The sequence below is a fragment of the Macaca nemestrina genome, chromosome 15 (genome assembly GCF_043159975.1).
Source record: "Macaca nemestrina isolate mMacNem1 chromosome 15, mMacNem.hap1, whole genome shotgun sequence".
Taxonomy (NCBI): Eukaryota; Metazoa; Chordata; class Mammalia; order Primates; family Cercopithecidae; genus Macaca; species Macaca nemestrina.
In genome coordinates this window covers 99,501,158-99,516,240 of record NC_092139.1, presented here as the reverse complement: position 1 = coordinate 99,516,240, position 15,083 = coordinate 99,501,158, and the positions used below count along the sequence as shown (strand labels likewise).

The window sequence follows — 15,083 nt, the reverse complement described above, 5'->3', positions numbered from 1 at the left end:
GCCTCAGCACATGCAATCCTAGATCTGAAGGGCTATCTGTTTTACCCTCCACACTGAGCCTCTGAGAGCACAAGACAGCTCCCCGCTCCAGTGGCTTCCTTTACCTTTCGTGGGCTGTCCATGTAGGTGGGAGTCATGGCGACGCTGCTGCTCTCGGCTGACTGGGCGGAGCTCTTCCCACCATGCACAGCTGCCTGCTGTTCTCCCAGGCACCTGAAAGGAGGAAAAGCACAGGACAGCAGCTTGCTCAGAGCTTCCTGGTGAAGGATCCACGTCCGCCAAGATGCAGACAGCTCTGTTGCTGTCATCTTTGAAACACACACTTCTGCCTTGTTTCCCTTTCCATGATATGCTTAATTTCATTCATTGTGCCTAACAATCACCAGTCCTCCACAGTAAATCAGAAAACAGCCCAATTTTAAAAGTATTCTGGCAGCATCTGGTGCTTATATATGACCTTAAAAAGGGAACTGACATGGTTTGAACACCATTTTTTAAATTCTTGTACAAATACTTTTTTCTCAATTTTTATTTAATATACCAGCAAAAGCACATTCTGAATGTTAAGACTGCGTGGCGGGTCATGCCTGTAAACCCCACACTTTGGGAAGCCAAGGTGGGCGGATCTCCTGAGGTCAGGAGTTTGAACCAGCCTGGCCAACATGGTGAAACCTCACCTCTACTAAAAATACAAAAAATTAGCCAGGCGTGGCAGTGCACGCCTATAGTCCCAGCTACTCAGGAGGCTGAGGCACGAGAATCGCCGGAACCCAGGAGGCAGAGGTTGCAGTGAGCTGAGATCGTGCCACTGCACTCCAGCCTGTGCAACAACAAAAAAATAAAAATAAAAAAAAAGAAGACTGCATTAACACGCAGCATAAACAGGAGAAAATGTGTTAATTCTCTATATATTTTGAAGGGATTTATATGTTAATCTTTCCAATGTGCATAGCTACATCACCCTCCAAACCAAATTAACAGACATTATCTCATAACGCAAGACATAGTTTCCTTATGACATCTCATCCTATCTCAGTTCTGATGTACATGAATGAATATTTTCATGTTTATTTTCCTAATTTTTTTGTTCTAAAATTAACTACACTTTATTTTAGATTAAATTACATTGCTTTAATATATCATTGTTTCATTGTTAGGTTTCAGAAGGCTCAAATTAAAGTCTTAAGTGCTTCATTATTACTATAATATATATTACTTCTTGTGATGGACAGTGCGAGGCAAGGCCCAGCCCCCTCCACGATGGCCTTGTTGTTGTCCCAGCACTGGGAGGGCTGTCTAGGAGGCTCTGTCTCAGTTTTCAGCCCCTTCAGGGACAGCCCCAGCTGCATGGGCTGCCACAGTCAATGAATGGGGTGTGTGTGTGTGTGTGTGTGTGTGTGTGTGTGTCTGCACACGTGTGTTTGTTGGCCTAACTCAACACATCTCTGAAGGCTGTTCTAGGCTGTTCCTGTGGGATCTCCTGAGGCTGTCACTGGGTCTGGGCTGTAGTCCAGCTTCTCTCGGCACCCACTCCGGTTTCTTCCCCATCCCTCCCACAGGTGTTGTGCCCAAGGGCTCTCCTTAATAAGCATCCTATATGCTACATTCCATCTCAGTCCACTTCCCTGAGAACCCAATTTGCAACAATTTTCTTAAATTCTGACACTTTTGTTACTCAATGCGAAGTAATCACATACCAGGGATGCAAAAATCTGTTTCCATAGTAACCTGTTGCACTCTCCCTTAAAATTTGTTTTTACATTATGAAAAAATACAAACATATACAAAAGTAAAGAGGACAATATAATGAATCCCTACATATCTCTTACCAAAATTATATCATTAGAGCCATTCTGGTTTCATCCATACACCCTGCCTACCCACATGAAATATTTTGAAGCAAAACTCACACATTGTTTCATCCTTAAACATTTCAGTATCTCTAAAAGATAACAAACGTTTTAAAAATTTTTCAAAAGTCAAATATTTCCTCAACTGTCTCAAAAAAATTTTTTTAGCTGGGTGTGGTGGCTCACACCTGTAATCCCAGCACTTTGGGAGGCCAAGGTGGGTGGATCACGAGGTCAGAAGATTGAGACCATCCTGGCCAACATGGTGAAACTCTGTCTCTACTAAAAATACAAAAATTAGCCATGTGTGGTGGTGCATGTCTGTAGTCCCAGCTACTCAGGAGGCTGAGGCAGGAGAATCACTTGAACCTGGGAGGCAGAGTTTGCAGTGAGCCCAGATCGTGCCACAGCACTGCAGCCTGGGCAACAGAGCGAGACTCTGTCTTTAAAAAAAAAAACAAAAAACAAAACCCAATAACGAGACTCAATTAAGTCCCTACATTGTCATATGTTATGTATCTTAACTCCTTTTTAAGGTATAAGCCCCTCTTCAACTCTCCTTATCCTTGCAAATTATTTGTTAAAGAAAGTAGCTCATTAGCCGTGTAAACTTACACAGTCTGGATGTGCTGATTACATCGCTTTATTATATAACATGTTGTTCTGTGCCCTGTACTTCCTGAGAAGCAGAACTTACATCAAGGGATTTGGGCAGATTTCGGTCAAATTTTGGGCCACTATTCTTCCTAAGTGGTACCTGTGCACTTCTGCCTGGAGGCCCAGAATGGCTGCCTCTCTCTTATGATGTGAGCTGCCACTGATTATCTTTGCTAGATCCATTCATTCATCAGAGACTACACATAGTGACAGTTCATCATTCCTTCTGTATTTATTAGCTGGGATATTTTAAAAAGAGAAACTTCCCCACACCAATTACTTGGATGCTCTGAGGTGTAATTCACAGGACAAAAGACTAAGTGCTAGATTATTTTCCTTGTCCACTGACACCAGTCTCTCTTTCTATCACAGCGCAGCGTGTTTTCCTCTAAGTCTCATCCACAAATGCATGCTGTGAGATTCTCTTGCATCCCCAGTGACCACTCAGATGTGTCATCTGATGCACACGACAATCCACATGTACTGAGTCACCTGCTATATGCTGATGCACTGACTAGGAGTCAGGGATTCTGAAAAGAAGACTGACCCTGCCCTTGCCCTTAGAAGCTCCTCTTCTAATGGCTCAGGAAGAGGGGACTGCCACAAAACAACCAGTTACAATGCATATGTATATACATGAGAACATACATGAGGGCATGCTTGGGTATGTTCAGCCAGGAGGGGGCGCTAGTCACACCTCCATGGAGGCAGTGACATATATGCTCCGGGTGGGCCTTGAAGGGTGGGCAGGAGAAAGACACAGCCTACACAGAATCAGGAAGGGTAAAAGCACGCAGACACCCTTCACGCGCCTCTGCAGGCAGATGGCACAGTGTGGCTCACTGCTGGTGTGCTTTCCCCAGAAAGGCCTGAGTAAGACGTACACACTAAAGCCACCTTGGACAGAACATGAATATCCATCTGCTTGGTGGGGTTTCTCTCTCTCTGCCCTAACTTGGCTGTCATTGGGTCATCCTCATCTAATAGGAACAGAAAAGCCCACTGGCCAGCACCTGCTGCCCAGACTGGTCCCACTGCTATTAATCAGCACAAAGCTAAGATTCCAGGGCTTCTGTCTTCCACAAGGGCCTGACTAAATGCCTACAGATAAAGATGGGAAGAAAACTGGAAGAAATATACACGGTTAGATGTAAGGTAAGATGGTGGGACTACAGGTGAAATTTTGTAAGCGTTTTCATGCCACTGTATGCTGTTTTGCATAATAAAACGGAATCTGTTTGGGGCAGTGAAAGAAAAAACAAAAACACATAAATAAAAAATTCTGTGCAAGCAAATGTTATACAAATGTTATATAAAGGTCTGGCTCCCTCTACTCTACCTCTATTGAGAAAAGGTAGCCCGTCTCCCAGGAGCAGTCATCCGTGGCAAGGAGGAAGTCTTGGATCTCTTTGTCCTGCCTCCTGCCTTGGGGTTGGCTGAGAATCTCACCCTTCACACTGGGGGTACCACTACCCCCACGATATGCTTCTTCAGTGTAAGCAGAAACATGCTCCTTGGTGCATACTAACAATGACTCACTGACAAAATAAGATCCTTTCACCTCACTCCTAGCTTGACACCCCTCCCAGCAACATATGTTCCTTGTTCTCTTTTCCAGTGGGAAAAGTCTATGATTAGTTACAGGGAGAAACTGCCACACAGACTCCTGGCATCTTCCTTGGTCTGATAAAGATATTTCAAAAGAAGACCCAGTGCCCTCAGAAACAAACCCAACCTACCCCAGTTTTCCTTCTCTCATCTGTCCCCTCACCGTAGGCACCCTGCTGTGTTCTTCATCCCTTCCTTTCCATCTCATCATCACCCTCCATCCAGCCTCAGCTGCCTCTTGCCTGGACTAGCGGGAGCCTCCTGATGGGACTCTGCCTCCTGGCCCCTGCCCACCAAGCCATCCCACACAGGGAGCTCATCTCTGAAAAAACCACTTCTGCCAAAGACACCAACTGGCTATTTCATGATATTAAGGAATTGTTGTAATTTTAAAGGTAGATTATAATACCATGGTTTTGGTTTTTCAAAAAAGGGTACTTGTCTTTCCGAGGTACATTCTGAAATATTACAGATGAAGGGAAATGACACCAGGAATTTGATTTAAAAAAATAAAAGAAAAGGAAAACATAAGTTGGATAGAAATGAAATTAGGTCAGCCATGAGATGATACTCATTGAAGCTGGGTGATGGGTAAGCAGGAATTTATTATACCAGTCTATTATTCATATCCCTTTGAAATTTTCTAATAAAATTTTTATTTTCATTTTTTATTGAGACAGGGTCTTGCTCTATCGCCCAGACTGGAGTGCAGTGGTGCAACTGATGCTAATTGCAGCCTAACCTCAACCTCCCAGGCTCAAGCAATCCTCCCACCTCGGCATTCACCACCACACTAGGCTAATTTTTTGTAGAGATGGGGTCTCACTATGTTACCTATCCTGATCTTGAACTCCTGGGCTCAAGTAACCCTGACCTCTCAGTCTCCCAAAGTGCTGGGATTACAGGCATGAGTCTCCCAAAATGCTGGGATTACAGGCATGAGTCTCCCAAAGTGCTGGGATTACAGGAGTGAGCCACCATGCCTGGCCTGTAATAGAATTTTTAAAACTTTCAAAGGATTCCTCTTGCCATGAGAATGCATAAGGACAGCCTAGCGTCCAAATTCCCATACTGTCTTTCAAATTCCACGTCTGCATCATACCTCACCCTTGCTTGTTCAATGTTACTTCTGGAAAGCCTACTGTGTGCAGGTTCCTGTGGGCATGACAGACCCTCACACCAAACAGTCAAGGTCTAGCCTCCCCTAACATGCTCACCTCACATCTCTACAGGGGAACCCTCAGCATCCTCCTCCTCCATCATTCAATAAATATCCATTATACACCTACTATGTGCCAGGCACAGCATGCAGCCTCTGGCCTCAGAGCACACAGTCAAGTCAGGGAGAAGTCAACAGATGACTGTAGCTCCCAGCAGAATACTGGTAAGTCCTCTGATGGACATAGGCCCAGGATGCTGGCAAGCACAGGGAACTTGATCTAGCTGTGAGGTGGAGAGGGGCAGGGAAGGTGGCCCAAGGCAGTGTTTTGTCTTTCCTCAAGTCTCACCCACCCCCATGTAAAGGCTTTGCTTCCTACAACGCCAGCTTGAATCCCACCACCCATGACACCACACTCTCCCTGCCCTCCCAACCAAGTGTGGTTCCAAAAGTGTCTTATCAACTGTTGCACTTAACTGTTTATAAAGGGGCCACATACCCAAAGGCCTAGAGAAGCCAGCTAGGTAGCATGACTGAGTGTATAAGACAAGTGTAAGACCAGAGTGTGAACCCAAGGCATATGCCCCTTCTGAAGTGCCATCTCACCGTGGCTGGGTACAAATGTGGATCCTGTGTTAACAGAGCCTCCGCTATTTCAAGTAAAGCTGGATTTTTTTTTTGAGATGGAGTCTCGCTCTGTCACCAGGCTGGAGTGCAGTGGTGCAATCTTGGCTCACTGCAACCTCTGCCTCCCAGGTTCAAGCGATTCTCCTGCCTCAGCCCGCCGAGTAGCTGGGACTACAGATGCGCACCACCATGCCAGCTAACTTTTTATATTTTTAGTAGAAATTAGGTTTCACCACATTGGCCAGGATGGTCTCAATCTCTTGACCTTGTGATCCACCTTGCCTTGGCCTCTCAAAGTGCTGGGATTACAGGCATGAGCCACTGCGCTCGGCCTCAAGCAAAACTGCATTTTCATACATTAACTATAATTTTTTTTTTGAGATAGAGTCTCACTATGTTGCCCAGGCTGGTCTCGAACTCGTGAGCTCAAGCAATCCACCCGACTTGGCCTCCCAAAGTGCTAGGAGCACGGGCATGGGCCACTGCACCTGGCCAACTTTGCATTACAATGGTCCTCACTTACTTGAGGGGGATATGTTCCAAGATCCCCAGTGGATGTCTGAAACCTAAGGTAGTACCAAGCCCTGTATCTACTATGTTTTTTCCCTATAAATACATACTTATGCTACAGTTTCATTTATAAATTAGGCACGGTAACAGACTATCAACAATAACTAATAACAGAACAACTATACCATATACAGTAAGAAAAGTTATGTGAATACGGACTCTCTCTTTTTCTTTCTCAAAATATCTTATTGTACTGTACTTGCCTATTTTTGGACCACAGTTAACCTTGGGTAACTGAAATTGCGGATTGAGTATATTATATTCCCAGCCAATATGAAATTGAGGATTGCGTATTATACTATATTATCTATAATATATTGTTTTATATATTATATATCATGTACCATGTCATATATATTTTTAATATAAAAATTCACATGCAATCTATACAATCCAGATTTTTATATGGAATCTTCAAATTTAAAACCCGGCTCAAATTTTGTTGTTGTTGTTGTTGTTGTTGAGACAGAGTCTCACTCTATTGCCCAGGCTGGAGCTTAGTGGCACAATCTTGGCTCACTGCAACCTCTGCCTCCTGAGTTCAAGACATTCTCATGTCTTAGCCTCCAAAGTAGCTGTGATTACAGGCGTGCGCCACCACACCCAGTGATATGGTTTCGCTGTATCCCCACCCAAATCTCATCTCAAATTGTAGTTCCCATAATCCCCATGTGTCTTGGGAGGGACCCAGTGGGAGGTAACTGAAAACAGGGGCGGTTTCCTCTATGCTATTCTTGTGATAGTGAGTTCTAATGAGATCTGATGGTTTTATTTTATTTACTTATTATTAAGACGGAGTCTTGCTCTGTCACCCAGGCTGGAGTACAGTGGTGCAATCTTAGCTCATTGCAACCTCCGCCTCCCAGGTTCCAGCAATTTTTCTGCCTGAGCCTCCTGAGTCACTGGGATTACAGGTGTGCGCCACCATGCCCGACTAATTTTTGTATTATTAGTAGAGACAGGATTTCACCATGTTGGCTGGACTGGTCTTGAACTCCTGGCCTCAGGTGATTCACCTGCCTAGGCCTCCCAAAGTACTAGGATTATAGGTGTAAGCCACTATGCCCGTCAAGATCTGATGATTTTACAAGGGGCTTCCCTTCCCCTTCACTCTGTACTTCTCCATGCTGCTCCCATGTGAAGAAGCATGTGTTTGCTTCCTCTTCCGCCATGATTTTAAGTTTCCTGAGGCCTCCCCAGCCATGCTGAACCATGAGTCAATTAAACCTCTTTCCTTTATAAATTACCCAGTCTCGGGTATGTCTTTATTAATAGCATAAGAATGGACTAATACAGTAAATTGGTACTGGGGAGTGGGGCACTGCTGTAAAGATACCCGAAAATGTGGAAGCGACTTTGGAATTGGGTAACAGGCAAAGGTTTGAACAGTTTCAGGGGGCTCAGAAGAAGACAGGAAAATGTGGGAAAGTTTGGAACTTCCCAGTGACTTGGAGGGCTCAAAAGACAGGAAGATGTGGGAAAGTTTGGCACTTCCTAGAGACTTGTTGAATGGCTTTGACCAAAATGCTGATAGTGATATGGACAATGACGTCTAGGCTGAGGTGGTTGCAGATGAAGATGGGGAACTTGTTGGGAACTGGAGTAAAGATCACTCTTGCTATGCAAAGAGGCTGGTGGCATTTCGCCCCTGCTCTAGAGATCTGTGAAACTTTGAACTTGAGAAGATGATTTAGGATATCTGGCGGAAGAAATTTCTAAGTGGCAAAGTGTTCAAGAGGAAGCAGAGTTTGGAAACTTGGCAGCCTGATGACGTGACAGAAAAGAAAAACCCATTTTCTGGGGAGAAATTCAAGCCTATTGCAGAAATTTGCATAAGTACAAGGAGCCTAATTTTTTTATTTTTTATTTTTATTTTATTTTATTTATTTATTTATTTATTTATTTTTTTTTTTTTTTTTTTTTTTGAGACAGAGTCTCGCTCTGTCGCCCAAGCTGGAGCACAGTGGCGCGATCCTGGCTCACTGCAAGCTCCGCCTCCCGGGTTCACACCATTCTCCTGCCCCAGCCTCCCGAGTAGCTGGGACTACAGGCGCCTGCCACCGCGCTCGGCTCATTTTTTGTATTTTTAGTAGAGACGGGGTTTCACCGTGGTCTCGATCTCCTGACCTTGTGATCCGCCCGCCTCGGCCTCCCAAAGTGCTGGGATTACAGGCGTGAGCCACCACGCCCGGCCTTTATTTTTATTTTTTATTTTTGAGATGGAGTCTCGCTCTGTCGCCCAGGCTAGAATGCAGTTGCACGATCTCCTGCTCACGGCAAGCTCTGCCTCCCAGGTTCACACCATTGGAAGAGCTTAATGTTAATCACCAAGACAATGGGGAAAATGTCTCCAAGGCATGTCAGAGACCTTCACGCCAACCCTCCCATTATAGGATTGGAGGCCTACGAGGAAAAATTGGTTTCCTGGGCCTGGCCTAGGGCCTCCTGCTGTGTGCTGCCTAGGGAAGACAGTGCACTGCATACCAGCCACTTCCGCCATGGCTAAAAGGGCACAAGGTACAGCTCAGGCATGGCTTCAGAGGGTGTAAGCTCCAAGCCTTGGCAGCTTCTATGTGGTGTAGAGCCTGTGCATGCACAGAAGTCAAGAATTGAGGTTTGGGAATCTCTGCTTAGATTTCAGAGGAGGCAGAAGTTTGCTTCAGGGGCAGGTCCCTCATGGAGAACCTCCGCTAGGGCAGTGCAAAAGGAAAATGTGGGGTTGGAGGCCCCACAAAGAGTCTCTGCTGGGGCACTGCCTAGTGGAGCTGTGAGAAGTGGGCCACCATCCACCAGACCCCAGAATGGTAGATCCACCAACAGCATGCACTATGCACCTGGAAAAGTGGCAGACACTCAATGCCAGCCCATGAAAGCAGCCAGAAAGGGGGCTGTACCCTGTAGAGCCACAGGGCTGGAGCTACCCAAGGCCCTGGGAGCCTACCTCTTGTATCAGCGTGCCATAAATGTGAGACATGGAGTCAAAGGAGATCGTTTTGGAACTTTAAAGTTTAATGGTTGCCCTATTGGATTTCAGACTTGCATGGGGCCTGTAATCCCTTTGTTTTGGCCAATTTCTCCCATTTGGAACGGGTGTATTTACCCAAGGCCTGTACCCCATTGTATCAAGGAAGTAACTAACTTGCTTTTGACTTTACAAGCTCATAGGTAAAAGGGATTTGCCTTGTCTCAGATGAGACATTGGACTTGGACTTTTGAGTTAATGCTGGAATGAATTAAGACTTTGGGGGACTGTTAAGAAGGCATGACTGTGTTTTGAAATGCACGGACATGAGAACTGGGAGGGGCCAGGGGCAAAATGATAAGGTTTGTCTGTATCCCCACCCAAATCTTATCTTTAGTTACGGTTCCCGTAATCCCCACATGTCATGGGAGGGTCCAGGTGAGAGGTAATTTAATCATGGGGGCGGTTACCTCCATGCTGTCCTCAGGATAGTGAGTTCTCACAAGACGTGATGGTTTTATAAGGGGCTTTTCCCCCACCTTCACTCTGCACTTTTTGCTGCTGCCATGTGAAGAAGGTTGTGTTTGCTTCCCCTTCTGCCATGATCATAAGTTTCCTGAGGCCTCCCCAGCCCTGCAGAACTGTGAGTCGATTCAACTTCTTTCCTTTATAATTACTCAGTCTCAGGTATGTCTTTATCAGCAGTGTGAGAATGGACTAATACAGTGGTTTTTTTTTTTTTTTTCCCCAGTAAAGACAGGGTTTTGCCATGTTGGCCAGGCTGGTCCCAAACTCCTGGCCTCAAGTGATCTGCCCACCTTGGCCTTCCAAAGTGGTGGGATTACAGGCCTGAGCCACCATACCTGGCCCTGGCTCAAATATGCCGTAATATTTTGTGGGCCAAACCAAATGAGTCTGTATTTCAATTAAGTCCCAATCTAAAAGTTTATAACTTCTGGCCTATTTCATGTTATCCAACACCTACCAGGTATTAGCCTAGCTTTCTTTTCACATAAATGTCTTCTTCCTAATTACAAGCTACTTGTAAAGGAAATATTTCACCCCCTCATGGGAACAGGGCACTGAAAACCCTCAGGGCTGTCAAGATGGGGACAAGTCACTCTTCTACCAGGCACTTACTTCTGACTGGCCTCCATCTCCAACAGGGCAGAGAGAGCCGAGGTTCCCTTCTTCCCCACTGGGGGTGCGGCTGACTCCAGAGAATGTGTGGAAATGGGCCCGGTCATCTGCAAGCCTTTCATGGCGGTCCCTTTCTAAAGCAGAGAAGAGGAGACAAGGCCATCAGCCGAGTGGGCTCTCAGTGGAAGCCACTCAGGTCCCAGGGCATGCTGCAGCATTCCCAGGCCCTGGGAATCCAATGGACAGGGTCAAGGAACATGGGTTCTCAGTGTTCAGCAAGTGACAGAAAACAACATTTCACTCAAATGCCTGGTGAACTAAAAATAAACTGCCACTTTATTTGCACATCATCTCATTTCACCCTCACCACAGCTCTATGAAGTAAACAATGTTAGTCCTATTTTACAGAAGAAGAAACTGAAGCTCAGAGAGGTTAAGGGACTTACCCCACATCCTACTGGAGCTGGAATCCAAACTCCAGTGACCTCACTCCAAAACCAAAGTTCTTCCCACTATCCAAGTTCTCCCAGACATGTTTTTAATCATAAGTGATGTTGTGTACACAAGACAGCTGGTGTGAGGGGAAGAATACTGAACTTGAGGTTAAAAACAAAAAAACATGGCTGATGATGGAACATTCCCTGGTGATTAAAAAGAGTGAACTACTTACACACGCAACTTGGATGAATCCAAAGGTATTATTCTAAGTGAAAGAAGACAATAATATATGACCTTTTCACATATGATGTGACTCTTTTCTGTGATGTTTGGAAAAGACAAAAGTACAGTGATAAGGAACACACCAGCGGTTGCCACGGATTAGAGATAGGGGAGAACGTGACTATAAAGACTAGCATAAGTCCGGGCATGGTGGCTCATGCCTGTAATCCCAGCACTTTAGGAGGCCATGGCAGGAGGACTGCTTGAGCCCAGGAATTTGAGAAAAACCTGGGCAAAATGGGGAAATCCCATCTCTATAACAAATAAAAAAATTAGTTGGACATTTAGTCCCAGCTACTTGGAGGGCTAAGGTGGGAGGTCAAGGCTGCAGTTGAGCCATGATCATGCCACCACACTCCTGCTTGGGCAACAGAGTGAGACCATGTCTCAAAAAAAAAAAAAAAAAAGCCTAGCATGAAAGAATTTTTTTGAAGTGATGGTGGTGGTTGGTTACATGAATCTATATATTTGTTAAAATTCATAGACCTGTGTACATACACACACATGTCAATTGTACTATATATTAGTTTAAAAAAAAATGCTGAATCCCAGTTCTGCCCCTTAGAGCTGGCATATTCCATAACCCCCAGAAGCCTGAGTCTCCGCACTGGGTGGTGTGTGACTGAATGAGGCACGGGGTGCTGGGAACGCTGGAGCAAGATGAGTGAGGAAGGACTGCGGCTGTTCACCTCCTGAGAGTTTCTACTCAGCAGTTCAGCACCTAGTCACACAAGCAGCTGTGCTCAACATAGGGTCCCACCTGGGGAGGACCTCAAGGCACCGTGTCTTCAGGTGGAAGGGAGTGGCTCTGTGCCACAGACCACCACCCAGTCACTGCCTGCACACTATCCCTTCCTCCTTTATCGTGCAGTGGAGAAGAAAACACTGTTTTGGATTTAAGGTAAACACTGGGCAACTGACGAGTAAACAAATAGGCTAATGATGAGAGGCCCCTAACAGAGGAGGTGGCAAACCTGCATCTCACACCAGGCACACTCCCTGAATCCAAGGAGCCCTTACCCGCATCATGCGATCCGAGCGATGCCGCCTGCGAATGCGATTCAAGCCCTCCACAAAGCGGATAAAGCCATCCAGGAGTTGCCATTCGTCCTCGTCTGCACGGGGCCTGTCCCCATAGATGTCGCAGTGGGCCTCCCCCTCTGTGATGCGCTTGGTGGCGGTGACACAGGCTGGCAGCAGCAGGAAGCGGGTCCTCCAGAACTTCAGAGACTCAATTAAGCTACAGGGGGCCGAGGAAGGCACAGAGTGGTGGTGAGAAAAAGGAGATAATGAAAGCACTCTCGGTAAAGTGTGCAGAGCTGGTGTGTGAAGGTCCATCTCCCCATGAGTATGTGTTCGTCTGATGCTACAGCTCATGGCTTTGTTGAAAATACAAGTTCTGAGGATGGGCACGGTGGCTCACGCCTGTAATCCCAGCACTTTGGGAGGCCTAGGCAGGAGGATTGCTTGAGCTGAGGAGTTTGAGACCAGTCTGGGCAACATGGCGAGACCCCATCTCCACCCAGTCTCAAAAAAAAAAAAAAAAAAAAAGAAAGAAAATACAAGCTCTGAAGGAAGACCACAAAAGCAGTTTTTGCTTTGATCGCAGAGATGCCAGAATGCTTCTGCAAACCCACGTCCAGTGAATTTGTGGCTATCATCACAATCACAAGTCATGCATAGAAATCAAAAACTAAAAATGAGACACCACAAAGCTACCAGCCAACCAGTGAGGAAAATGTTAAGAATACAATCTGCACTGCCACTTGCATCAAAGTGCACATCATCACTGAGTTTCATGGGGTTTGCTTTTTCAATTGTGGTAAAATACACATCACAAAAAATTTATCACATTAACCTATTTTTTTTTTTTTGAGACAAGGTCTTGCTGTGTTGCCCAGGCTACAGTGTGGTGGCACTATCAAGGCTCACTGTAGCCACGACCTCCTGGGTTCAAGCACTTCGGCCTCCTGAGTAGCTAGGACTACACGGGTATGCCACCAAGCCCAGTTAATTTTAATTGATTAATTTATTTATTTTCTGAGACAGAGTTTCCCTCTTGTTGCCCAGGCTGGAGTGCAATGGCTTGATCTTGGCTCACTACTCCTCCACCTCCTGGGTTCAAGCAATTCTTCTGCCTCAGCCTCCCGAGTAGCTGGGATTACAGGCACGCACCACCACACCCATCTAATTTTTGTATTTTTAGTAGAGACAGGATTTTGCCATGCTGGCCACGCTGGTCTCAAACTCCTGACCTCAGGTGATCCGCTCACCTCGGCCTCCCAAATTGCTGGGATTACAGGCGTGAGCCACTGCGCCCAGCCAATCCTGTCTCTTTATAAAGAAAAAAAGGGAGAGAGAGAGAGAGAGAAAGCTCAGAAAGTGTTAAAATACACATATGCCGCTTTGGGAGGCCGAGATGGGTGGATCACGAGGTGAGGAGATCAAGACCATCCTGGCTGACACTGTGAAACCCTGTCTTTACTAAGGATTCAAAAATTAGCCAGGCGTGGTGGCTGGCGCCTGTTGTCCCAGCTACTCAGGAGGCTGAGGCAGGAGAATGGCGTGAACCCGGGAGGCGGAGCTTGCAGTGAGTGGAGATTGCGCCACTGCACTCCAGCCTGGGTGACAGAGTGAGACTCCATCTCAAAAAAAAAAAAAAATATATACACATTACATCCTCGCCCAAGGCTGCAAGGATGGAAATCCAAAGTTCACTCTCTGACCTGAAATCTTCAGAGCCGGCAGAACAGATATACTGATCTAAGTAATTCCACTTGTACTCCTCCAGCCGTTCATGGGAGAATTCCACCCAGCAGGAGACGAACTCTGAGTCTGAGTGGGAAGGACAGAGGCTGTAGGTATAGTGGATCTGGGCAGATTCATAAGGATACCTGCAAAATAAGGGCAGGCCCCCAAATTCAAAAGAGTTAGAGACAAATTTCTGCCAATTCTTCTCTATATTTTCTATCTCTATACACTTAGAACCATCCTTGACATTTACCCCTCAACTGTAGTAACCAACTCATCCCAGGGAACGGTACTAGAAATTTCTCAGATCTTCTTAAACTCCTTCCTTCTTCTCTCCTCACAATCTTTATTTGAAATAGGCTTGTTATGAATCATGCTAATCATTGTAAGATGAATCAAATCCCTTCTGGAAACAGGTAAGCTATAACCCTAAAATAGCCCTAGAAACAAACAAACAAACAAAAACTCCAAAAGAAAAACCAACCACTGAGCTTCCGCAGTTTATACACATAATTTAGTATGCAGTCATAATTCAGGACAATAACTAAAGACCTTAAATATCCATATACTCACTTGGGAAGGTATCGTGTCACTGTGATCATCTTATCCTTCAGCGTCACTTTGTGGAACGTTCTGCCCATACTCAGCCAATACTGGTCCTCCTCCTCGGGGCGGTTTCGGGACACAAGGCCTAACAGAAAAATAATAATTTCCTCCATCTGTTTGAAGCTCATTCCTATAAAAAGCAACTGTTTCTCATCCATATAGATTCAGAAAACGATGTAACACTTTCTCTTGAGGGGCAATTTCATGGAAGAAAGTTATTCTTGGTTCAAAAAACAAAACAAAAAACTCCTGAGGTTGGCAGATTTTTGTTATTAAACCAACCAAGAGCAGATTAGAGCCTGAAGGTGCTGGCTGATAGCACCTAGATGGCAGACTCAAAGCTGAACAACCTGATACCTCATCCTCTGGAGAGGAAAGTTCTGTAAGAGATGACTGTGTTACTAAAATGGAACTGCACTACTCCAGCATAAGC

The 15,083-nt window shown here is 45.6% G+C and overlaps 1 protein-coding gene across 23 annotated transcripts in view; it reads right to left on the bottom strand.

Annotated features, from left to right (window-relative positions):
• The window catches only part of LOC105487290 (DEP domain containing 5, GATOR1 subcomplex subunit), a 164,564-nt gene that overhangs the window by 60,968 nt on the left and 88,513 nt on the right, over positions 1-15,083 (bottom strand). For all 23 annotated transcript variants that reach the window (XR_011614075.1, XR_011614077.1, XR_011614073.1 and 20 more), the window contains 5 exons: positions 14,618-14,735; positions 14,020-14,187; positions 12,314-12,533; positions 10,574-10,707; positions 105-213 (listed from right to left, as the gene is read on the bottom strand). Coding sequence is in view for 19 of the 23 variants with exons in the window: in XM_071080449.1 (XP_070936550.1) it covers positions 105-213; positions 10,574-10,707; positions 12,314-12,533; positions 14,020-14,187; positions 14,618-14,735 (749 nt within the window). In the remaining 4 variants the exon portion in view is untranslated. The remainder of the gene's footprint in view (positions 1-104; positions 214-10,573; positions 10,708-12,313; positions 12,534-14,019; positions 14,188-14,617; positions 14,736-15,083) is intronic.